We start from the raw sequence: 24,594 nt of genomic DNA, 5'->3' as shown, positions 1-24,594 counted from the left end.
TTTGTTAACCATATTTAAGAATTCTAAATAGTTTGTTTGTTTTAGTGTATAACAGAGCTTCTCTGCAATAAATATCTCATAAATGGGTATACGTTAGTTTGTAAATAAAACAACTTGTTATAAATAGACTTTTAGTTTGATTTTAAGTAGGTCATTTCCATTAATCCATTTTTGGTCCTTTACCCATCTGATGTTATTTTTAATTTATCATTCTGAATTGAATGGAGCATGCAGCTGTTTTAAAATGAAATAGGACTCTGTTGGCCTTTGAGTTTGCTATTGTAATCAATCTATAGCTTTGCTTTTTATTTTCATTGCTATATATATATATATATATATATATATATATATATATATATATATATATATATAATTTTTTTTTACTTTTACTTTTACATGTCATGACATTACAAAGCAAATGGGAGGCAGCACATAATGGGTAAATAACAAAGTCAAGAAATGGTAATCCCCCTAGTACAGGGGTAGGCAATCTTCGGGACTCCACATGTTGTGGACTACAACTCCCATAGTCCTTGTACAGGTTGATCTAAATGAAACATTGCCATGGAACAAAGTTGGTTGGTTACTTTTTATATGGATTACTTGATGAAGTTTAATTTACAATGGTACGTGTTATTTTGGTAATCTTACAGGACAAGATATTGTAATGGACGTGTACTTAGACCCCGTATGGCAATATCATGAGTGTTCACATGTTGAAATGTGTCCTTACGTATCTAAAATATTCCAGCTGCCTTTATGATTTACTGTACCATTTTATATCACTGACTATAGTTTCCGCTTTTTCTGATTTTCAGAGCTCCATGAACCTTCCTCCAGATAAAGCACGACTCCTGCGGCAATATGATAACGAAAAGAAGTGGGATCTTATCTGTGACCAGGTATGGTGCCTGTCCCGATTTATCTTCACAATAGCTACATTTCACTATGGTATCTTATGCAGAATATGTAACTGGGCCACTTACAAAGAGCACAGTTTTGCTAATACATCATTTTTTAACTCCTATCTCCTCTAGAGCTGATCCTTTCCTTCCTTAAGTTTTGTCTAACCATTTTCTTGTAACAATAGTGTGCCCGTTGCTGTTATTAATAGAGCACATCAAGCACCATAACCACTACAGTGTGGTGTCTTGGATGTGATGCCTGGAGTACCCTGATGAAGACTATGATTTCTTAAATAGAGTCCACTTGGAACTGCTCCCCGCTTCCACTACTACTGACAGAGACCTAGAAGCTCCTAAGCAGGAGTTTCCATTAGCTCTGTTGTGCTTAGCTGGCTTATTTTGCCAGGAGTGTCAGCACTCTCAGCCAGTGAGCTACACCATGCACATCTTCTTCCACTTTTTCTCAAGTAGTGGAAGCAGGGAGTGTGGTCATTCTAAAACTGGGACTCCTAAAAATGGAGGGGGCACCATGCTATGGCTTGGAGTATTCCTTTAACCCTTTCTTTGTTGCTAGTATTAGCTCAAAAATGTACCCCTCCTGTGCAGCCAGTAGACACCCATTCAGACTCACCCCCACCATGACACCTAAATCCACAAAATACTAAATCCTAACCCCCCCGCCCCCCCCCCCCCCGCCACTCTCTCCCCATACATCTTCTGTCCCCCTCCCTCCACACATACAGGCATACACACATACAGGCACATACACAGACCGACATACACCTCTACAGAGATTCATACAAACACATATACCTTTCCCTGGGGTCCAGTGGCTCAGCCTGATGGGAGTCAGAGTTCCCACTCTGACTCCTTCCTCCCGCGCGGCTCCCGGTGGTTGCTGGGAAGAAGTGACCGGGGCAGCCACTTCCTCCCAGTTTCTGACATCATCAGAGGGGGCCTGGTCGTGCTGTTAATGTGCTGACCAGGCCCCCTGGAAATACCTAGTATCGGGTGGCCCTAATAGCATGGACCACCCTGTGGGCCCCTTCAATTCGGCCCGACGGTTACACTGCGTGGGCCGGGGCTGCAATACATCATCAGCGGGATCTGGGGTCGCAGGGGTCCGCAGGGCGGCTGGGCCCCCTGGAGTGACGGGCCTGGTCGCAGCTGCGACCACGGTAGTTCCTCCACTGGTTAGAGATGGATTTAACTGTTAGGCGACCAAGGCAGCCACCGAGGCCAGGGCACATACTGTCTTTTAATAAGTGCAAAGAAAATGACCACATAATACAATCATATATCTTATCTGATTGTATGTGTGTGTGTATATATACTGTTCAGAAGTGAGAAAATACCAGTGAATAAAAACATTACTATATAATTGTAGCATAAAGTAAATGATCAAATCCGGGACATATCAGTAAGTCATGCTGATGTTGTCTCAAGAAATCAAAGTACATGATCATTGAGTGAATATTGGTAGAACCTTGGAAACTCGTGACAGAGGTTCACCTGTTCAATTGCTATATGAGAAACTTCATGATTATGTTCATTAAAATGTCTTGCCACTGATGGCCATTGTTCATAATTTCGTACATTGCTCCTAAGTTGAGCTATCCTGATAGTTAGAGGAATCAAGTCCACAGGAGCACTTGATTATGTATATCATGTACTCTGGCAATTAATCAAGCTTTTAATAGCATTTTTCTTGCCGAACCTGGAGTGAAAAAAAATAATAATGATCCTCCTTGATGACACTGTTGAGGTTGACACATGGTCCACACTGAAACATTCCTTCACATTAGATAACCAACTACATTGTGTTACTCATAGCAGCATGTACCAACGTGTCCTTTAGATTTTTAGATGTCTCACCATCTGGGGAGGTGATTTAAGAAGATCACTTATTCTGGCATCAGAGTTCAAAACATGCCAATATTTACAAATAATGTGTCTCACTTATTGTTCATGTACAGAAAAGGTAGTGAGAAAGAGAACTGTATTGGGTTCATTATTCTTCACAACTAATCCTACTCTGGTATCATCCATGAGATGAAAATCTCATCTTTGAATCATGTAGTACAAAAATTCCCAGTCTTAAACAATTCAGATCATCAACTGCTTTATCCATTACATTGTTAAGTTTAAGTCTAAAGACTGTTGGGTCCCCAGAGATTCTACTGTAAATGGTCGTGTTATTCACTTGTCGAAGGACTTACTAGTTGTACACAGATGAAGCCATTATCACTAAGGCACCCCCTTGTCCGTCGGCTTGATGACAATAGATTTATCCCGCCGAGTGTTGTAATGGTATGTACTGACTCCTACCACCATTACCACTTCAAAGCACTAAAGTGGTCATGGTGGTTGGAGTAACCCTTTAATGTTTTACTTTGAAGCGGTCTGTGAAGCACATTATGAAGTTGTTACATTCTATTTACAAACTTTGTTTACAAAATATCAACAGTGCCTGATACTGCCAAAGGAAATATAATACACTAAAATAAGAAATTACCATGTGCTGCCCGTACAGTCTATGTTGTCCTATTGTCAGGGGACTTTATTTAATGTAATTATGAAAATTTACGTTATAATTGCAAATGTCAAGCCAAAGTAGCAGAGCTGGAAAACTAGACCGGTAATTCCCCCCCTCCCCCTCCCCCTTTCAGCTATTTTGGCCCTACTTAAATATCCACAATTCTCAGTTTAATGAATTAGACCTCTTTGTGTTTAGCTTGGCAGTAATATGGGTGGTATTTCCATCTTCTATTGTATTTGGCAAATTTTCTCTTTTGTGACTTCTCCTGCATTATGTTTCTGTGTGATTGTACTCGAAGCATTCACTGCAGGGAGGGGCAGGAGGAAAAAAGAGAAAACACAAAAACTTACCTGACACTTTTAAAAAAAGTGACTCAGATAACCACTTCTGATGATGTCAGCAGACAGCAGGCAGGTCAGAGGCAGACTGGGGCAGAGCCAACAGCAGCAGACTTGAATACAAGTAAGCGTGTACTGTATTTTGGAAGGCAAGAGGGGGCAAGGGAGGCTAGATGGTGGTTTTAACAATACAGGGTCAGGAATATATGTTTGTGTTCCTGACCCTATAGTGTTCCTTTAATCAGATTTGAAAGATGCATAGTTTTTCTTCTAGTGAGGGCCAGGTATATCCAGAGATAGTTGTGATGTTTTCCTAAAAAGCATAAAACACTAACCCAACCCAGGAAAAATGTGCACAGTGAAAATTGAATAGGGAGTGTGTGCACAAACTTACTGTTTCAGTGATCAGAAACTCAAAGATGTGAATAAACTACTGACAGCCACCAGTCTGTAAACGCAGACATGTTCTATATTACATAATTTTACTATAATATGAACATACTCATGAATAGTATTTTACATAATTTATTCTCTGCTTACTTCACGGTGTTTACACAAATTCACAGTAGATGCACATAGTCCCATGCATATACACACAATACATCCAAATAGACGCTACATTCACACACACTGACAATACATATAAAGGTGTTGGAAGGTGTTCGACATTGGCTTATTCCAGAGACATGCTGTGGGTCAAAAACAAAATTCTGTTCACATGCATATCAGCCTGTATAGATAGCAGAAATATAACTAGAAGTACACAGTTTCTAGCAATTTATTAAGAAAAAAATTGCAATATCTGTATCCTTGTATAGATAGTATATAGATGACTTGTCAATAGCTGTTAATTGTTTACCCACGGGTTGGCTGCAAATTGATGGGACCTGGTGGATCAAAACATGTTTGTATGTCCATATTTTCACTTAGCTTGATCTTGATTCAAGCTTTGGTCCAATTGCCATGTATAAACTGTGAAAGGATTATGGACTATGCTGCCCCAGGTAGAGGTGAATTACCGACAAACCAAACCGGCTGCATGTTGAATAAACTGATATGGGCAGGAATCTAAATCTACACAATTTGTGCTTATTTGCATATTGCTTCATAGTATTTTAGGGATATTATCAAAAATACACATTCTTCAAATTGTTGTGGTTAAAGTCATTTTTTTTTTTCAAATCTGCTTATCAATGTATACATAATGCATACCAGACTCACCTTTCACAATGTATACATACTCCTGAAACTGTTACAGAGCTACTTCTTTTGCAGTAATTTTTCAAGTTTTGTTTTTGTATGTTTACCTCCCACTAGGAGCGGTTTCAAGTGAAAAATCCTCCACACACGTACATCATGAAGCTGCAATCATTTTTAGACCCTGGAGTCACACGAAAGGTGATGTCTTGTTCTCTTGCCCCCTTATAGATCTAACTCAGGTCCTTCACATCTAACTCAGGTCCTTCACATCTAACTCAGGTCCTTCATATCTAACTCCTTATCTGGTGGTGGAGAATGTTTGTGCATGAGCTTTAGGACTTAGCCCCTGGCTTGCCAAGATTTTAGGAGCTATTGGTCAAATATTTGAATTTCAACAGCTTGGCTACCCCAGCCTTCGTAATCATGACTAGTGACAAAGAAATAATCCATGTAAATCTAGATTGGTGTCCAGCTACAGTATGACCTTGTTAAACAATAAATAACATTATAGGATGACAGGACCTGTCCAACAGGCCACAGTTTTTTCAGGATCCAGTGCTCACAGCTATCAAGTAGTAGCTACTTTACAACTCCCATGACTCCCATTTAGAATATGCTTTAGCACAGACAGAGCAACAATATTGAGAATTGCAGTTTCAAAGCTGGGGAGCCACCATTTGTCTGCTCCTGATCTAGTGCTTCTAGTTTCTGGGCAGCTGTCTGCTCTGGAATACACCTAAAACTTTTCCTGCCTGTAGTTCTTGAAAGACATGCTAACAAGATCATTTTTAAAACTTGTTTTAGAAGTTTAGAAGACGGGTCCAAGAATCCACCAAAGTGCTGCGTGAGCTGGAAATTTCTCTCCGGACAAATCACATAGGGTGAGTTGCAAAGCTTTTCTGGAAAGCAAATGTCACTCCACAGTTTTGCTTTCTGAGTTGCCTTCTCAAAAAAGACAAATTAAGCTGAACTGGGTATGCCTGACCGTGGCCACTTGAGCGTGCTCAGTATAGCAGATTCTGTTTAAACTAAAGCTGAGTCAGAAAATGTGGAAGTAATGATGATGTCTGGGGAATTTTGTTTCCCTGGTTTATTTTATTTGACAAACCTATGACATATGGCAATTTGTCTGCTCTTCCCATATTTCTATATTTAATGTAGGAACCATATCATGTGTCATATTCTATCACTGCAGGAAATATTACTATTATTATCATCATTACTAATAACATTAAAGAATAGACAAGCACATATGAGCTGCATTGATACTTATTTAACTTGGAAGTTTAAAATACATATTTACATTCTTCATTAGTGTAAATGCAAAGAATGGTACCAGGATGTCAATTTGTGTCCATCTCAGAAAGTATATACAGATAAAAGCAATTCTATAGATGTTTATCACATAAAAAATGGTCATTCTCAAAAAATTACATTCATTGTGATAGTATTCAGCTTCTGGGCTATAGATAAATATCCGACATTTGTTTCCTTTAGTTATCTCAGACTAGTGAACAAACTTCATGGTTTGTGAGATTTATAGACAAAAATGCCACAAAATATATATTTTGATTCTATATGTTTAACAAGGAGTAGTAGGGAACATTGGTAGTTTGGTACTGAACAATTTAGTATCATACCAGTGTCTTGTCCTTCTTAGAAGCAATGGCTGATTGTCTGATGTGTCCGTTGCTGATTCAATCTTGAAATGTATAGAAAATTCTTAGGCTAGTGTTTTTGTTTAATTTGTAATTCAGGATCATGGAGACTGTAATGTATTAACAGGTGAAGGAATACCTGTTGTGTTCACCTGTTAAAACCGCTAACATCTTGAGTAAAAAAATAAAATAAGGTGATAGCGCACAAATGGCAAGTGTAATTCACAATAACAGAAGTAGGCAAGAGGAAACCTATTAATAATTGTTATAACTATTATTGCTACTTCTATTGTTGTTAATTACACTTACCATTTGTGCGCTATCACCTTATTTTTCATCAAGATTTTATGTATGTATAAGTGTTTTTTTTTTTTTTTGTATAAGTGTTTTTATGGCATAACACTTTGTGCTGCACTGGTTATTGGGTAGTATTATTGCACCAAATATCTTTAAACTATTTTTAAGATAAAACCGCTAACATGCTTGGATGGTCTAAGTCTCTGCCAGATATTTCATATCAAACTCTCGGGTGCTTGTTAATTATACAGTCTGGAATCATTAAGCTCTCTGGCAGTAGTATAATTAGCAAGTATTGTATTAAGTGTTGGACAAAATTAGCAAATTTGCACTGTTGAGGGTTATGTGTCTAAAGTGATTTAGGCCAGAGAGTAGAAATCAAATCTGGAAAACAATAGACGTCTCTTGGTGATTGCATTTAATTTTAGAATTACCTTGCAATTTAACATTTACCAGCAAAGTGTAAAATATTGTTGCTGAACAGACGAAATGTATCTATTGTGTTTACTATCTTGGTTACTATAAAAAAAAATTCAAGTGAAAATCAAGCCATAAATCAAAGCAGTTATGCAGGTGTCAGGATATGGCAGATATGTAAGGATACCATAGACCTAGGTACCTTAAATGGCTCCCATATACATTGAATACACCATATATCACAAAGATACATGGCGTATTCAATATAAAATATAGAAAATTACTCCCTTTTCCTCTATTCCATTGCCTCTTCGTGGGTGTTGCCCACCCCCGGGCAGTCCTTCACTCTTCCTCTGCTCCCCTGGTCTCTTTTTTAATTTGTTCTTCTTGGGATGCATCTCCAAGCATGGCGAATGTCGACAGTGATGTTGGCACGCTGGCTTAGTTGCCAGCATCAGAACAAAATAATGTCACATCACTCTATTCCTAATGAAAATAGGATTGCATGTATAACAGCATCACATCTATTCTTTTCATTGCATACTTAGTCAATGCAACTTGATATTATTGTTATTGCATCTCCTTACTTAGACTTGCTCCATGGAGGTGTGGCTAACTTTAAATTCTTTCTTGACAAGCACCACTTGTCCTCCAAGTTCATGCACACTTTGTACAGCTGCAAACTTCTACCCTGTCTCCCTGAAAATAACACATCCCCTGAAAATGAGCCCTACATGTTTTTTTCGGGAAATGCTTGTAATATAAGCCCTACCTTGAAATAAGCCCTAGTTCGCTGATCTATGTTCGGGTTTTTTCCCCCGATCATAGATGTGCAGGTTTCCATGCCCTAGTGAACTGGTCTATGTTCAGGGGAATTCCCCAGAACGTAGACCTGCTTTCTTGCATATGCTTGCTACCGTTTCCCACCCCCAAATAAGACTTCCCCTAAAAATAAGCCCCAGTGCATATTAGGGGGAAAATTTATTATAATACCTGGTCTTATTTTTGGGGAAATACAGTAGTTTTTATTTATTTATTTTTAATGCCTTGTACTTATTTGCACATGATGCTAGGATTCATAAAAGCGCACCAGCTCTCAATAACCTGCATGGTAAGCAGTGCTTATGGCTGACGATAACTTAAAAATGTCCTCCCCATGGAGTAAGAGTAAGTTAGAATATGCAGTGAAAAGAAGTATTGGTTTATGTATGGATTGCAAATGTATACACACAGAGGCTCCAACACATGCAAGAAGATTTATAGACACGTTAATGGAAACATTTTTGTCTTATCAGATTCACCTAAAGGGACTTTGTTCATTTTGAGTAACACCTGGAAAGTTAGGTTTTACACACATGTTCACTACGATATTTATCACTGTACTAGAAAAGGTGTTAATTAGGCAAGTCGATCTTAAAAAAAAAAAAAAAAAAAAAAAAGTTTTACAATAATGACTGAATCACAAATAGTAAAAGTTTGTAAAAACATTTTTATTTAGTGTTTGTTGGGGGAGGAGAGGATTGCAGAGAGCTCTAAAGCTAATGCTTTAAAACAGCAGCAGATTAAATATTTCAATATATACAAAGAAACAAAATGTTTTTAAAGGAAGAGAACACAACAGAACTTTGCTGAGACACAACTTAAAAAAAAAAACCAAAACAAAAAAAACCAAAAACCTGGCAAGCTTTTGGTTGGAAATGGGCTTCAACCTCCGTATACGTCAGCTGAAAGCATCCCCAGAAATAGAGCATGCAGTCAGACAGGAAATGAAGAGGAGGTGGTGGGGGGGAACTGGAGAGCCAGCAGACAGGAAATAGGCGGGCTTCTGGCCTGGGAGAGGAAAAGCCAAAGCCGGCAGCTCTAGTGTCAGATTGAGTCATGAGCCAAAGTCTGTGTGTATGAGCGAGAGGAGCTTCAGAATGCGAGGGCTATATGAACGAAGGCCAGGACTTTAATTCTGAGATTTTGCAGCGGGGAAATGACTAGTTATCTGGTCTAGTTCTGTCCTTCCGTTTTCAAAGCACAGACCTCTCAGTAGGCCTTGTATGAGTCACAGAGCCACGCATTTTTTTTTTTTTAATTCTTTTTCTTAGACATGATATAGACTGAAAAGTCATTTTGTAATACATAGGTTTTGTTCAGTGACATAGCACCTTCATTGCCTTCATAAGGTGATTTCAGTTGGGTAGCATATTTACCTTTGTTTTGTGTACACACACACACACACACACACACACACACCATCCAACACACACACACACACACACACACACACACACACCATCCAACACACACACACACACACACACCATCCAACACACACAATCCAACACACACACACACACACATCATCCAACATATCATCCAGCACACACACACACACACACACCTTTTCCATTTACAAATGGGTATATCCAAATTGCAATAAAAATGTATTTTCATGCATTGTAGAAGTAAAAAAAGAAGCTAAACAAACTCCATGTCATTTGGGGTCTTTAATCACTGTTGTCTTTGTGAATTATATTTTAAAAAATCCAAGTTATCACACTGTGAGTGGGCTTTTCGTCTAAAAAAAAAATTCTATTTGAAAGTTAGGTAAGCGTGATAATGTTCAATCTAACACATTGGCCACATATTTCCATGCCAAATGTCACTCATTATTTTGGTACATTCCATGTATACTTAGTATCATGTATATTTATACCACACGTAGATTTTCTATTAAAATGTCAGTTCTCAAATAAACATTTCGTAAAACCCCCTAAACCTTGATTTAGACACAACGGCATTAAATAATTGTTTTTTTCACGTCCTCTTAATGCATTGTGGAGTATGCAAATAGATACACAGCTTTTACTTTTGTCATTTCCAGGCCACATTTGCAGGATCAATTTGAAGTGGCTTGCTGTTTTATAACACAGTTTAGGATTTGATTGAATTATTGTCCATCCACCGACTGCGTAGTTCTGCTTTTTGCCGCTGATCACCCTGGTCTAAGAACACCCGTTTTTAGAATTGTGCTTTACTATTGGTAAACTATCGGTAATATATATGTGGTAACCTTAAATGGACAATGATAAGCATATTCACTAAATGTAGCATTAAAGATGCATCAATAGTAAGGAGAGCAAATAATAATTTAAAGCCAATATGTATATTAGCGACAATAAGGCATTCAGAAACAACATGAAGATATTGAAGCATAATAAAGCACGGCCCATGTTGTGCTCCACTCGTGTATTCCCATGTGTAGTTTATCTTGTTAAACTTGATTATGACAATTTTATTAATGACACAGAGGCTCGTACTATGCTATCTTTTTCTTTATTTTCCCTCAGCAGCAAAGAGAAAAAAAATATAAACTTGAATGCAATATCAATAAAAAGAATAAACATATCAAATCTGCCTAGGAACAGGGCAGCCAATCAGGATACAGGAAACGGTCTATAAAAGGTCTGAGCTAACAATCCATTTCCGCTTTCTTTGCTGCTCCCTCAGACCAGCAAAGTATATTTAGTTTCATCCTGTTGATTTATGGTTTTGATTATTTAAAGTTCTGATTTCTATTATTTATATACTTTGTTTTGAGTTTGCTTTTTGTGAATGACTGTGGGTTTCTCCCCACTGCTTTGTGTTTGTTGGCTCGGGCCGTATCTCCCTGCCCATGCTGTGTCCTTTGGGGAGCACAGGCTCAGGATTGTGTTTACCTCCTCCCTCATTCCCTCCACAGACACGGTTATCCCTTGCTGACCCGATACCGGGTCCGTCTTGCAGTGCGTTGGCTGATCTTCCGGCAGCACAGGTGTTTTGCCACGAGCGATCCCCACGCTCACCGGCCATTGGGGGGGACGAAGCTTGCCCTCCTTTAGCTCGCTCTTTTCGTGGAAGCGCGCAAAGATGGCCGACGGGGGTTCCCCGTGACACGGCTCCACTCTCCTCTCCTACCTTATATGTGTATTGTGTTTTGTTGGGGTTACTCAAACTCTGTGGTTCATGTCCCTGCTCTTCCCCTTTTTTATCAATATTTTTACAAATTTCATTCTTTGGGGTCTGAGACCTGTGGCACACTCCATTACCTCCCTGTGTGTTTAGATTTCAGGCCTGGGGCCTACTCTACCTGATTGGATTTAGCTTCATATTAGTCCTACACTGCAGGCTTACTGCTACTGCTTCATAAGTCCCTGTGGGGTTATTGATTTACTCTGTACGCCCTTACCATACTCACTGATGCTAACACGTGGAACTGAGCCTGCGGGCCTGAATTACCCCTATACTGACCCCTTACTGCCTTTCTACAGTAGAAGTCACAGGCCTATGCCCTCTCAGGTATCCCAAACCTTCCCACCTCCCCCAACTCGACAGACTCCATTCAAGGGCTTTGGCCTCTGCTATGTCCCCCTCATTTCCCCCAGCCACTAACACAGGCCTTTTTTACATTACCAGGGCTCACCGCCTGCGCTTCCAACCTGCGCTGTACTGGCGGCCCCGATTCCCTGTACGGCATAGGAGTAATATAGGTACACAGCCTCTCTACCACTGACTCAGGTTACACCTGATATGATTGACTCGCCTCTGGCAGTCCCAGATGGCGCATTACCACCACGCAAGAGAGCCACTGACAATGTAAAATTGGGCAGAATATGGAAACGGGCGCAAACCGGGGATAATGGGTCAGATTCCAACTAGAGTGGGGAACAAGATCTGTTACCTCTGATTATGCCCCCCTACGAGGAGGGCGACTCCAAACAGGAAGTGGGTTCTGGGGTATCATCTTCTCAGCCCCTCATGGCCACGTGTGGTCCTATCTCTCTGTCGCTGGTGGATGGTACCCGGTTTCCGCATGGTCACCCCTGTTCGACCCGGACAACCTGTCACCTCCAGTCCTCCTCTAGACCACATGATGTTGAATGTTGAATATATGACTGCGTATGCATACCCCCTCTCCAGGGACAGCCGCAGCAAGTTACGGGCGGGATGCCCAGGACATCTGTCCCAGACGTGGTGTGCATGACGCTGGAGGTTGATTCTTGGATCATTCTATGTCTGGCACGACTGGTTGGAGACCCAGGAAAGGGCTGGAGTTTTCCCTGCATAATTGTCAAGACAGGATCCTGGTCATTTTGGGGCTGGATTCCAAGCTGCTTGCGCTTCTAGCATCCGCTAAGGCAGAGGAAGCCCCACTTGATGCAGAGATTTGTCACCTAGGCAACGCATGAAATAGAGTAGCCTATGGACCTGAGGCCCAGAGGGCAAAGGAAAGTCCCTATGGGTCTGTGTAATATAAAAATTACAATTTATTATGATACAAGTACAACATATACACGAAACCATGCCACATATAATCTCAAAAAGGAGAAAATTGGTGGACCATATGGACCTGAATGGGTGTATCGGATGCAGGAGGCTACTCAAATAAATCAAGATATGTTATGCAGCCCATAAATTGCATAAGCTGATCCAGCCCCTTAGGAATGGAGAGCAATAATCCTTGTTGAATCCTAGGCAACGCAATCACAGAGCCGCCCATGAAACGCTGCAAGGCGATTTTATTGAGGGTTGGCCCAAAACTGGTCAATTTGGTGGTTTAGGAACCTGGTATCCAAAAGGCGAGGACATCCGCCCGGTGATAAATCTGCGAAACCTCAACTCCTTCTTACAATATCAGCACCTCAAAATGAAGGGCATTCACTGCTTCCGGGATCTGCTACAACGGAGTGATTGAATGGTCAAACTGGACCTCATGGATGCATACTTGATTATCCCCATAGCAGTGGAGCACAGGGATCTGTTGCACTTCACATGGAGAAGGCAGCGATGGAAATGTATTTGTCTTTCGTTCGGATTTTCTTGGTTCCCTGGTGTTTCACAACAATCATGAAGCCGGTGGTGACCTTCCTCAGGGCTGCGGAGTTTGGTTGATTGTCTGCCTGCTCGACGTCCTGCTCATATCCGGTATATCACCACACTCAATGTCAGACAACCCACCGCGAGGGCTGGTTGGAATAATACTCCCCTCCGTGTCATTAATAAAATCATGACTTTACGTCATGTTAATCGTAAAATGTTGGAATTGAGCAATCTGTGCAACAAAACTTAGCGCAACAAAACCTCCAGGCATCCCTTTTGAGTTTCTACTATGTGTTTTTTTTTTTTTAAATTAGTTTTATGTTTATTTTATTTATTTAAGAAGGTTTTAATCAATTTGCTAATCCAAAATATGAGTGCATATCTATTGAGATCTTTCTAGCATTCAGTGTTGGAAAAATTCATAGCCTTTAATAGGTCAGGATATCTTTCAGTCAAAGTATTTTGTTTCTTACACATCCGGCAAAGACTTCTCTTTTGCTTTGAAAACTATACAACCAAATACTTTGCTTGATTGATATGTTTCACCAGTATGATATCATCTACAGAATGCAACACTGACTGTTTTAGTTGCACCACTTTGGAAATACAAACATGATAGAGACTTTGGACAGTGAATACAACTGTCTATGCCAGTATAGCTACCCTTGCCCATAGTTAGCAGGTATAAATGTTCATACTGAGCAGTGTCTAATAGACTTCTGAATGAGGCCTGGTCTGACTCCTGAGACAATGTATACGGTTACCACCAAGGTGAGTAATATAGTCTCCCGAACGCTGGCAGCAGTACATGGTCGTCAACAGCATGAAAATGTTTTCGGATACGCGATCCCGCGAACACCCGGAAAACTGGTACTGCTGCCCATCCAACTTCCCTAAACAGTTATGAGAACGGCGTTCAGGAGGCCTGAACTACCAAACAGGGGGAGCATTTACTCCCTAACAGCCAGGTGATGGATTCATCGGTGTTCATGCAAGACCCTCCTTCCCCCCCAAAAAAAAATGACCGGTCGTTGCCTTGTTTTCTCTGGAACTGTTTTAGGGCATCTCATGGCCAACCGGTCAAAACTTCATTCGAATGGCATTCCCGAGCCACCGAAAGTGATATGACTTTCATGGGGTTCCGAAGTTATAAAAATTTATTTTTAGGGTGCTTTAGAATATTGTATATTTTTCTTTACTTGAGAGATAATCAATAATTACGTGAGAAAAAGCTATATCTCACTCAGGCACAGAGGATCCTGGGAAGAAAAGCCCTCTGTTATGGGAGACCCCATGTAGGGGTCTGTGCATAAAAGCCATGTGTGGCCAAAATCAAATCAGTTGATTCCCATTACCTGAAAGAGAACTTAGTGTGAACCATTTCAGCAATAAACACACAAGTGTTCTATGTGTGCCTGTAGGAAGTTAAAAGCATGTCTCACCCGTAACCTCTGTAAGGGCTTTTTTATAACTCTACTTTTTACATTGTGGGGAAACAGAATGAGCCATTGTTACATTTAGATTTTGTGTTATTCTTATTTCTCCTTGTTAAAAGGAAGTGTCGGGTTAGCACATTATATAATGTACCTTTTGGCTCTAGGTGTCTTGTGCTTTCTGTCCTATGTCACTGTACATTAGATTTAATTTTAAGGAGAGCTACTGCAATAGGCAACTGTCATCAGTGCTTAATACCTTGTGAATCAGCCTGTGGCACTATCCAGTCTACCTAGGTGTAAACGGTGGCTTCCATGTTTTCCATGTATCTACTACTTATATGTATAGCTAAGGAAATTTTTCATTCAATACTCATTTTTTTTTATTTTTTAAATAATACACTACATCTTTGAACAGGCCACCAGTGATTCTGATTAAACTTTTCATTTACAGCAGCTGGAGCTAAATGATATGTGAACACCACATAAAACGTACTCTGTTTATGCTGCGCAAAGGGTGACAAGTACATTATTTTTATGATTTAACAACAGCTGGAGTGTGAAAAATTGCCTTTCACTCTCTAGATTCCTCAGCCTCTCCTCCATGTAATTGACTCTTATATTTTCTCTGCAGGTGGGTGCGGGAGTTTTTAAACGACGACAACAAAGGACTTGATGTGCTTGTGGAATATCTGTCTTTTGCCCAATGTGCGGTTATGTGAGTAGTGCTTCAGACATTGTATCGGTGCTATGTGTAGGGTGCAACTGGGGGCAAAGCCTCAAGATTCCAGAATGACCTGTTAAATGATAGTAAATAGTGAGACATGCACACTCTGAATCCTACAGTGGCTCTCCACTCAAACGTGTTGTGTCTTACCCCATCCTGGTGCTGAAAGAAAAAGCATGTACTTCAAATAATTTTTCACCCCATCCCAATGCTGCCTTGCCTTGTGTAGCAGATCCTATGTATTTTGGTTCCTAACTGCTGCAGCTGTTTTGCATTCCCATCCTGTATACTGTTTTTCCACTGCCTTAGTGCCATGCTTTATCTGCTTCTTTCTCCCCCAGCCGCTGAAGCTTTTTATGTATCCCTCTGATGTAGGTTTGATTTTGAGGGCCTGGAAAACGGGGAGGATGGCTTGGTTGAAAAGTCCAAACCCTGGAGCAGATCCATCGAGGATCTGCAGCACCCCAACGCCCTGCCTGCCCCTTTCGCCAACGGCCTCGCTCGCTCTGCCCGCCAGTCTGTGCTCCGGTATGTATTTGTTTGTCAGCTCCTTGCCAATCCTTCCTGCAGCAGGCCTACCCATGGTACCATGTTTGGAACCCCCCTTTTCTTCCTGAAAAGGTATTTGATTAATTGATGTAGTTTATATTATTTACCTTACAATCTTGAAAGCTATATGAGAGGAATCCTAAATGTAAAAAAAATAAAAATAAGGGTTAGAAAGTTTTTCTTTTGAAAATGGCGACAACTCCTGGGCAAAACAGAACAGTTTCCCTCATTGTAAAGAATAATAATTGCATATGACCTCATTTGCCATCATGTTGAGCCTTGAAACATTTGAAAAAGTGAGAAACTTGGTGCAGACAGACTTTCCATCTTGTCTTCTAACTCTGTGAATCCACTTTCTCTTTATAGCAGTTACAACACGTTACCCGGCAAAAAGGCTTTGAAGAACTCGCGGATTGTCAGCCAGAAGGACGATGTCCACGTGTGCATTCTTTGCCTTCGGGCAATCATGAACTATCAGGTGACGAAAGATAGATACGCGATCTACTGCCCAGATGTCATATTAATGTCACCAATATGTCAAAGCTTTGCATTTGATCTCTTGGATTTATTATTAAATAAAGAAAAAATGATGATCTAAACATTTTGAATAAGCGGGAAAATGCTATCTTGAGACTTTTTTTGTTTTTGAAAGCGAACACCCTAAGGAAGCACCTCTCTCTTTATTTAATTTAATAACTTGAACCTAATAGTAAATGGGTATTTAAGACCATTTTACAGAAATTTTTTACCGTAAAATAGATATATAAAAAATTTGATGAATGCAGTAGTTCTCAAAAAAAGAACATAAGTATGGTCTGGAAAGCAGTATTGACAATTACTTGAAATAATTTTCAATTCTAGACCTTCCTATAATATACCCAAAATTGGCCTCGCTAAAGAACTGCTTATATTAATGTTTTCATGGCTTATTCTGGTCTTAATCACAGGTCGGGTTTTGTGGAGGAAATTAAAAGATAAAGAAAGTCTGCAAAAGAGGATATATCTACTTAGTGACACAACCTCATTTTACTTGCTTTGCAGTTAAGGACACGTGCACTTCTTTAAAGGGACTTTTCAGTACCAGGAAAACATATTAGTTTTCCTGGCACTGGGTCAGGCTCCGCCTACTCTCCTCCCCCCGCCCATGTCAGCCGGTGGGAGAGACCTAATGTGCATGCGCGGCAATTGCTTTCCTATGGGGATTTTGGCAACGCTGGAGGTCCTCACATAGCATGAGCACATCCATCGTCGCTTAAAACACTTTTCGTGTTCTAAGAACACGGAAGTCCCTCTAGTGGCTGTCTGATAGAAAGCCACTAGAGGTGGAGTTAACCCTGCAAGATAATGATTGCAGTTTATAAAAACTGCAATAATTACACTTGCAGGGTTAAAGGTAGTGGGAGTTGGCACTCAGACCACTCCAATGGGAAGAAGTGGTCTGGGTTCCTGGAATGTCCCTTTAATTTCCATTTTCCATTTGCTGAGCTATAAATCCTGGGTTAACTCGCATACATACTTGTTTTTTCCGATGTTACAGGGGCATATTGGATACATATTCAAACTTGGAATTATGACAAAATGATAGTTAAATATCTGAATCTCTGTCTCATTTAGGAGCATTTTAGCAGACCTCTGTTCAAATTACCAAATATATGCATACTATTTATAACAGTAGATATTCTGGGGTATTTTTCTACATTTTGTTACGTGCTCATTGCAATTTAGCTGCGTATTTTGTAAACGTGATATGTGCTACTATAATTTAAGATAAAACAAAACCGCTTAATTGTGCTCGGCTATATTTGTTGAGTATATATTTATTAATTTGTATACCGTTGCCATCTTTTTAGGAAGTTGGGGATCTAACCATTTTTGTTACTTATACAATGTCTGAAAGAATTTTATTTATAGTATATTAGTATATTATTTATAGTATATAAGTATATTATTTATTTACTTATTTATAAAATACTTTACCAGGATGGATGCATTGAGATTTCTCTCGTTTTCAAGTATGTCCTGGTGTTGGTCCATGTTGCACGCTTGGGTGTTACAGCAGCACACACATTTAAATTACTCAATAAATTCATACCATTTGGAAATATAGATACCATGGGGTCTCATATATAACTTTTTTTGAGCTTTATCAAAGGGCCATATTTTCACCTTGACGAGACAACAACGTCAGAAGTAATATAGAGGGAGCATAGAGAAATAATTTTTTTTTTTTTGGGGTGTGGGGGGTGGGACGACCTTATCCCCTTAAGGACTCATGACGTTGATTTGAATGCTGCTCTTTTACATCTGACTCTGCATCCTTAAGGGTGTGTCAAGACTGGGAAAGTTAGATTTGTTAATCAGGGAGTCTAGAAAAGAACTCTAGCCAATGGTACAAGCAACTATGTTTAACTACTTCCACAACAATCCGACCTTAATCAATACGTAGTCTTCCATTTCACAGCACTGTTTAAAATAATGTAGAACGCTAGGTACAGCTGGCTGTCATGATAACAGATGCACAATGAATGAGATGCACCAAGGTGTGGACATCTGATGAATTATTTTGTAGTATGAGACCAAAACTGTTGTGTAAACATACCTTCTTTGTATGTATTTAATTTTATATCTCTTTTCTTTAGTATGGCTTCAACCTTGTTATGTCTCATCCCCACGCTGTAAATGAAATCGCTCTCAGCTTGAACAACAAGAATCTTCGGTAATTATTTGTACTTCACTTATATCCGGCTAACACTGCATGAATGTGGTGTACTGCTGCTGGCATACATCAGGTTACCGTTAAATGCCAAAGTTGTTTCCATTGGAGTGTTCTCGTGTTGTTTGATTTGTACATCTCTGCGAACCCTGGTTATTTAGATCAGTTTCTCAACCTGCAGTCTTTTATTCTGTATGAGGTAAATTGAAGAGAAGGATGGTATTTCAATACCAGTTGTTGGTTTTTATTTTTTATTTTCAGATCGAAATGTTTATTTCAGGGTTATAACAATTTTAGATGTATCAAGCATTGAAATTAAATGTATGTTTTGTGTTCTTGTGTAAAAGACAGAAATTAGTGGGTATTTGTTGTATAAATTTATATTAGCCGCCTTGGTTTGAATAAATGTACCACTAGAGAAGGTACTTATTTGGCATGAAGTTAAGAAATAATGAATCAAATGGTCTTAATTTAAATTAAAATCATTTTACTTAGATTAACAAGACCCCTGTCCTTCAACAGCTCTTGCAGATGTTTGTAAATCCTATAACATCCTAGTTGTTTGGTTTACACCTGTTATGTAATGGGAAGTTTACAGCATAGAAATGGTATGCATAGTGATTGGTAGGTTTTATTCTCTATTTATTTATTTTTTTTGCACCTTCTTTATAGGGAGGTTATCACCTGTAATGAAATAGCCTTGGTTGAGGACCCTCAACCAATACCTTTTGCATGAATTATGCGGACTCCAGCATATTTGTGATGATGCCCAAACAGACCTTTTCACTGTATTTTCGGCATGTAAAATTGTTTGCTCTCTACAGTACAGACGCTATCTGCTTTCAAAGTACATATCATGAGATAAACAAATCCTATGTCCAGTTCTGAATCGACTTACTAAGTGTCTGTCTACATCTTCAAGTATCAATGGATAATACTGTAATTAACATAACTATACCTGCAAATTAACCCCTTAAATGTCACTTAACATAGTCAAAGAGTACAAGAAAGTACAAAGTGTACTTTTACACACTTGGAAGATGTTTGTAAATTCTAGGCCAATACTATATTTGTCTCTCAATTCTTAGGACCAAAGCCCTGGTGCTGGAACTACTTGCTGCTGTGTGCCTCGTCCGAGGTGGTCATGAAATCATCCTGTCTGCCTTTGATAACTTCAAAGAGGTATTGTGGAAATAGTAACATTACCCTGAAATGTATTTTACCATGAATAATTTGTTAGAATTGGACAGATTGTTCCAGATGTCCACCTTGTTCCAACATTTGCTTTATCGGCACCTACATTAGAAGTATATCAACAATAATGCTTAGTCCTGCAGTTAATGTTGGTTGTGTTCCAGTATTGGATTTTAATCTTCTTTTCCATGGAATCTCATGACATTATAAGGACTTAATATTACTATTCTCATTTTGTTCTACCTGGTAGCTTCAATACTGTTCTGGATCACATGCCCTGTTCAAGTATTTAGCATGATTTGGTACAAGAGGATCAAAAAATTCCTTGGTTGTTTTGACTATAGCACACTTTAATGAAAAAATTACTAATCATCTAGAACAACCTATCTCCTTTGTGTATGTTTTGCATACATTGTATCGGCTAGGGATTTAAGGCTTGCTCTAACCTAAACTTAATTTTCAAGACTAGTTCTTCGAAGCAACAGAATACATCTACACTTGCTTTCCTGTGACATCCGTTAAAGGAACACTATAGGGTGAGGAACACAAACATGTATTCCACAACCTATACTTTTAAAATCACTATTCCCTCCCACCCCATATATAGTAAAATCTTACCTTTATTCCAGTGTGCTGACCCTTCACCTGATCTGACTCCTTGGCTGACATCATCAGAAGTGACAATCTAAGCCAACCACAATGCTTTCCAATAGGAAAGCATTGGATTGGCTGAGATTGTCAGTAATGTAAACACTGCCTTTTCTCTGAAAACACAGGGTTTACTGCTTGCAGGGACTGACTACTAACCAGTACAACTACAAGAGGAATTTAGGTGGGCACATACATTTAAATACTGAAGACACAATGTGAAATCTTCATGTGAGCTAAGACTGAACTAATAGTTTAGTTATTTAGGTTATTTCCTCTGCTGAATAGTTTACAGTTTCTCTGGACATGTCACTTGGCTGCCACCAAAAGCAGGCTCTGGCACGGTGTCAAAAATCTTCCATTTGGAACCACAGGCCAGCGGTCCTCATTTCCTCCTTAAATAGAGTCTTAAAAAAGGGAAATTAACAATTCTGGTTGCAATGTGCCTTGTTGGCAATACTCTGCCAACTGTATTATCTGGAAACAATTCAGATGTGAACAGTGTGATATTAAAATCTACAATAAAGCTGAGTATGCTTCATATTTAGCAGCTAATTGAAACAAGACCGATACGCCTTCTTTTTGTTAATCCACGGAGCCAGGGTAGCACATATTTAAAAAAGTAATGGTGGCCATGCCTACTGTTTCAGTATAACACTGTTTTTCTCAAGATTCCTCTGTTTTGACTCTTAGAAAACACAAAATATCCATTTGAGTAATAAATATACTTGAAAGGCAACAATTTTCAGAAACCCTTGCGATAAGCTTTGCCTCATTCATTACAGTGAATGACAATACTGACATACTTATAGGGATAGAATATGGATATTTTCTATGGACCACACCAATTAAATTTTTTATGTTAAACTACAGAAAAATATTGAGAATGCGGATGTTTCTTTCATTGCCCAAAGGCAAGCGGGAACAACAGGACAAGTATCACAGCTACAGGTTTAATATCAGGCACTGCTTTAACACCTGGACACAAAATGATTAACAAACGCTTACGAATATTAAGATCAGGGGAATAGCCAAGCTGTGGATGATAATGAATTGCCACATTTTATCCAACTCCTACTGGCGACCATTCTGCCACAATAGCAGGCTAAATTGACACATTTTGACGGCTGTTACCTCCGTCTGAAATCAGAAAGAGGGCCGTAGATGTCCCCAGGGATGTACTGATGCGCTTTTAATTATTTAAACATAAGAAGATGGTGACACAGGCATTGAAATAAAAAACACGCCTTTACGTTGAGTCCTCAAACCTCCCATTCTTGCAGGTCTCTAGTTTAATGACAATCCTTCCAAGCTGTCACAAAGAAGCTCTGTGGTGCCCCTTTTCAATGTGAACAGACTCACACTCGGCCACTAAAGATGGTAGCCTGTATGAACTTTCCTCCATGGCAAACTATTTATTTCTCATGTTACTGGGCTTGGCTTCGATGTCTGGTACAGCTCTGCAAGCCTCTTGATTGTGGGAGATATCCACTGAAGTCCCTTTTGTACCCTGCATTGCCACAGACATGGGATGAGATGGTTTATTGTTACTGCCTATGTTTATTTTGCCGTTTCTTATTTAAAAAAAAAAAAAAAAAAAAAAAAAAAAGGCTTGTATGGCAATTCCTACTTGTGGTTCACTCACTATGCAGAATGTTCCCATCCTATAATTTGATTGATTTACTACAATGCTGCTGCCAAAAGGGCACCTTATTTTTCTTGTACACCCGCCCGCCCCTCAAGGTTATGGAGCATTGTCAACAGCTTAAACACAAGTAATACTAGATATTCTGTTAAGTTTGCAGAATGGCTTATATGCTCAAGATTACTTATTTTCCATCGGTTTACTTCGTGGTTTTTTTTTTTTTTGTTTGTTTTTTTAAACTATAAAAATGGGCACGGTATATCTTTTATGCCCACGAAAAAAAAGAATGTAATAAATTAAAAGTTATCAGGATTCTATTTATTATAGAGGACCTGTATCTTGATGAGTACACAGATATGATATATTTTAACCATTTTGGGATGTTTGGTGGGTTTGTACTTTTTTTGAAGAGATTAGTTAGGCTTTGATTACATTTCTAAAATTGGTTGTATTTCAGGTCTGCAAGGAGAAGCATCGCTTTGAAAAGCTAATGGAGTATTTCCGGAATGAAGACACCAACATCGACTTCCTGGTAAGACAGAAAAAAAAATAGGTGATTCCAAATTAGTCTCAAATTAAAGAAATCCATTTGATTAAAAAAAAAAAAAAAAAAAAAAAAGCCAATAAGGATTCAACTCCTGTTACTATGGTATGGTACTTTAATACTCTGTAGGTATTGATGCTTCTGGCACTGTGTTCTATAATTTGCATAATGTGTTTTCAATTTATGGTAAATTGAACACTTCTTAATATAAATAACTTTGAGGGGAAAAAAAGCCAACAATTATAAAATACATTTTACTTAAATATTTTCTTTAACCAATAATATAAGGGCAGCCCTTGCTATTTACCATGTGTAGATTATTCACTAGCTCTACATGTAGATTTGATACTGTTTCTCATGTCTGTCTGAGAAAGGATTGTGAGGTCTATAACTAGGTTCTTGCTTCGTCTAGGTTGCTTGCATGCAGTTCATTAACATCGTTGTGCACTCTGTGGAAGACATGAATTTTCGAGTTCATCTACAGTTTGAATTCACAAAGTTGGGCCTTGAAGAGTTCTTGGAGGTAATTCTTATTTCAGTCTTTACAATAGGAAGGCTGGATCTTCTTTCTGATGTTCAGTGGCATTCTCCCCATGGTCAAGACCCCAGTTTTGATCTTTCTGTCTCTTCACAGAAGTCCAAGCACACGGAGAGCGAGAAATTACAAGTGCAGATTCAGGCCTATCTGGACAATGTGTTTGATGTTGGAGGATTGCTTGAGGATGCCGAGACCAAGAATGTCGCATTGGAGAAGGTTGAGGAATTGGAAGAGCATTTATCTCATGTGAGTTTCTAACTTTGAACACACACTAGAAGAGGTCATCTTTATTTTTTTACTATTGTTATTTAGAACCTGGCATTGGAGTATGTAGGAAATGGTCATAAAATCTATTCAATATGTTGTTACTGCTACATATAATATGGTATAAATAATGTCACACCTCGTTGATTGGAGTAATGTTTACAAGACTAAAATTTAATGTAACAAGCTTGTCTACAGTTTCTGTTGTGAAGTGGCACAGGATAATTCTTGACACCATACCCAATGCAAGGAATGTAAGCTGTTATGTTATATGGAGTGTCTTTTTAAACACAATATATAATGATATCAGGGCACCTTCAATTGATACAAACGTATAATTTGTTTTTTAAAGCAGGCTGCGTAAAAACACCCATCTCAACTGTAAAACAAACAACAAATGTGGGTATTCAATATTGTTTGTATGTATTCATCTATATTGCCTATGTCATGCCGGACTATCCCAGTTTTGGTGGTCCTAATTTAAATTATTTATTTGTTTTTGTGAAAAAGTCCATCTTGCTTGCTTAATTTTCACTGATATTCTGTTAAAATATGCTATGCACACTAATACTGGGCCAATAATGTAAAGCAAATTATTTAAATAAATAAATTGGATCAGAATTTTAAAAACCAGCAACCCATTGCGGACTTTTAGTTAAGAGTTTTGACCTTGTAAAATCTTAGAAGTGTCTGTTCCTAATACTAAAATAAATCATGACTAAAGCTCCGAGTGATCCATAAAATATTTCAACAGATATTGTATGATTACAGTGTGCATTAGTTAGGATTATTCTATCTCTCACATTACAGTTTGGATGTAAAGTTCCGTTATAGTTCAGCATTGTCCAGACTAACAGCTCACATTTAACAACACAGCTAGGCTTGTCATATTATTATTATTATGCAAAAGGTGCTGATTTAGACAGTATAAAAGGCATAACCAATTACAGAAATGTGTTCTGCATATTGCTGAGTAGGGTGATGTAAAAGAAATAACCGTTTTACTTTAGGTTTATATTCTTTAGGGAAGTCCCCAAAACCACATATCACAATAAATGTCGTTACATGTAGATATCTTAAATTTCCCTTTTGGATAATTAGGTAATTTCATTGGGGATTTTTCGGGTACTACTGGTAA

The 24,594-nt window shown here is 38.8% G+C and overlaps 1 protein-coding gene across 5 annotated transcripts in view; it reads left to right on the top strand.

Annotated features, from left to right (window-relative positions):
• The window catches only part of LOC134567547 (formin-like protein 3), a 126,687-nt gene that overhangs the window by 84,233 nt on the left and 17,860 nt on the right, over nt 1-24,594 (top strand). For 3 of the 5 annotated variants that reach the window (XR_010084019.1, XM_063426040.1, XM_063426039.1), the window contains exons 2-12: nt 819-902; nt 5,100-5,180; nt 5,787-5,863; nt 15,269-15,352; nt 15,737-15,889; nt 16,277-16,388; nt 18,550-18,626; nt 19,712-19,805; nt 22,568-22,642; nt 23,067-23,177; nt 23,289-23,438. Coding sequence is in view for 2 of the 5 variants with exons in the window: in XM_063426040.1 (XP_063282110.1) it covers nt 819-902; nt 5,100-5,180; nt 5,787-5,863; nt 15,269-15,352; nt 15,737-15,889; nt 16,277-16,388; nt 18,550-18,626; nt 19,712-19,805; nt 22,568-22,642; nt 23,067-23,177; nt 23,289-23,438 (1,098 nt within the window). In the remaining 3 variants the exon portion in view is untranslated. The remainder of the gene's footprint in view (nt 1-818; nt 903-5,099; nt 5,181-5,786; nt 5,864-15,268; nt 15,353-15,736; nt 15,890-16,276; nt 16,389-18,549; nt 18,627-19,711; nt 19,806-22,567; nt 22,643-23,066; nt 23,178-23,288; nt 23,439-24,594) is intronic. The other 2 variants (XR_010084020.1, XR_010084021.1) reach the window with 2 other exon arrangements.

Source organism: Pelobates fuscus, chromosome 1 (genome assembly GCF_036172605.1).
Source record: "Pelobates fuscus isolate aPelFus1 chromosome 1, aPelFus1.pri, whole genome shotgun sequence".
NCBI classification, from domain to species: domain Eukaryota; kingdom Metazoa; phylum Chordata; class Amphibia; order Anura; family Pelobatidae; genus Pelobates; species Pelobates fuscus.
The sequence above is the reverse complement of the archived record's forward strand: the minus strand, read 5'-3'. Positions and strand labels throughout refer to the sequence as shown.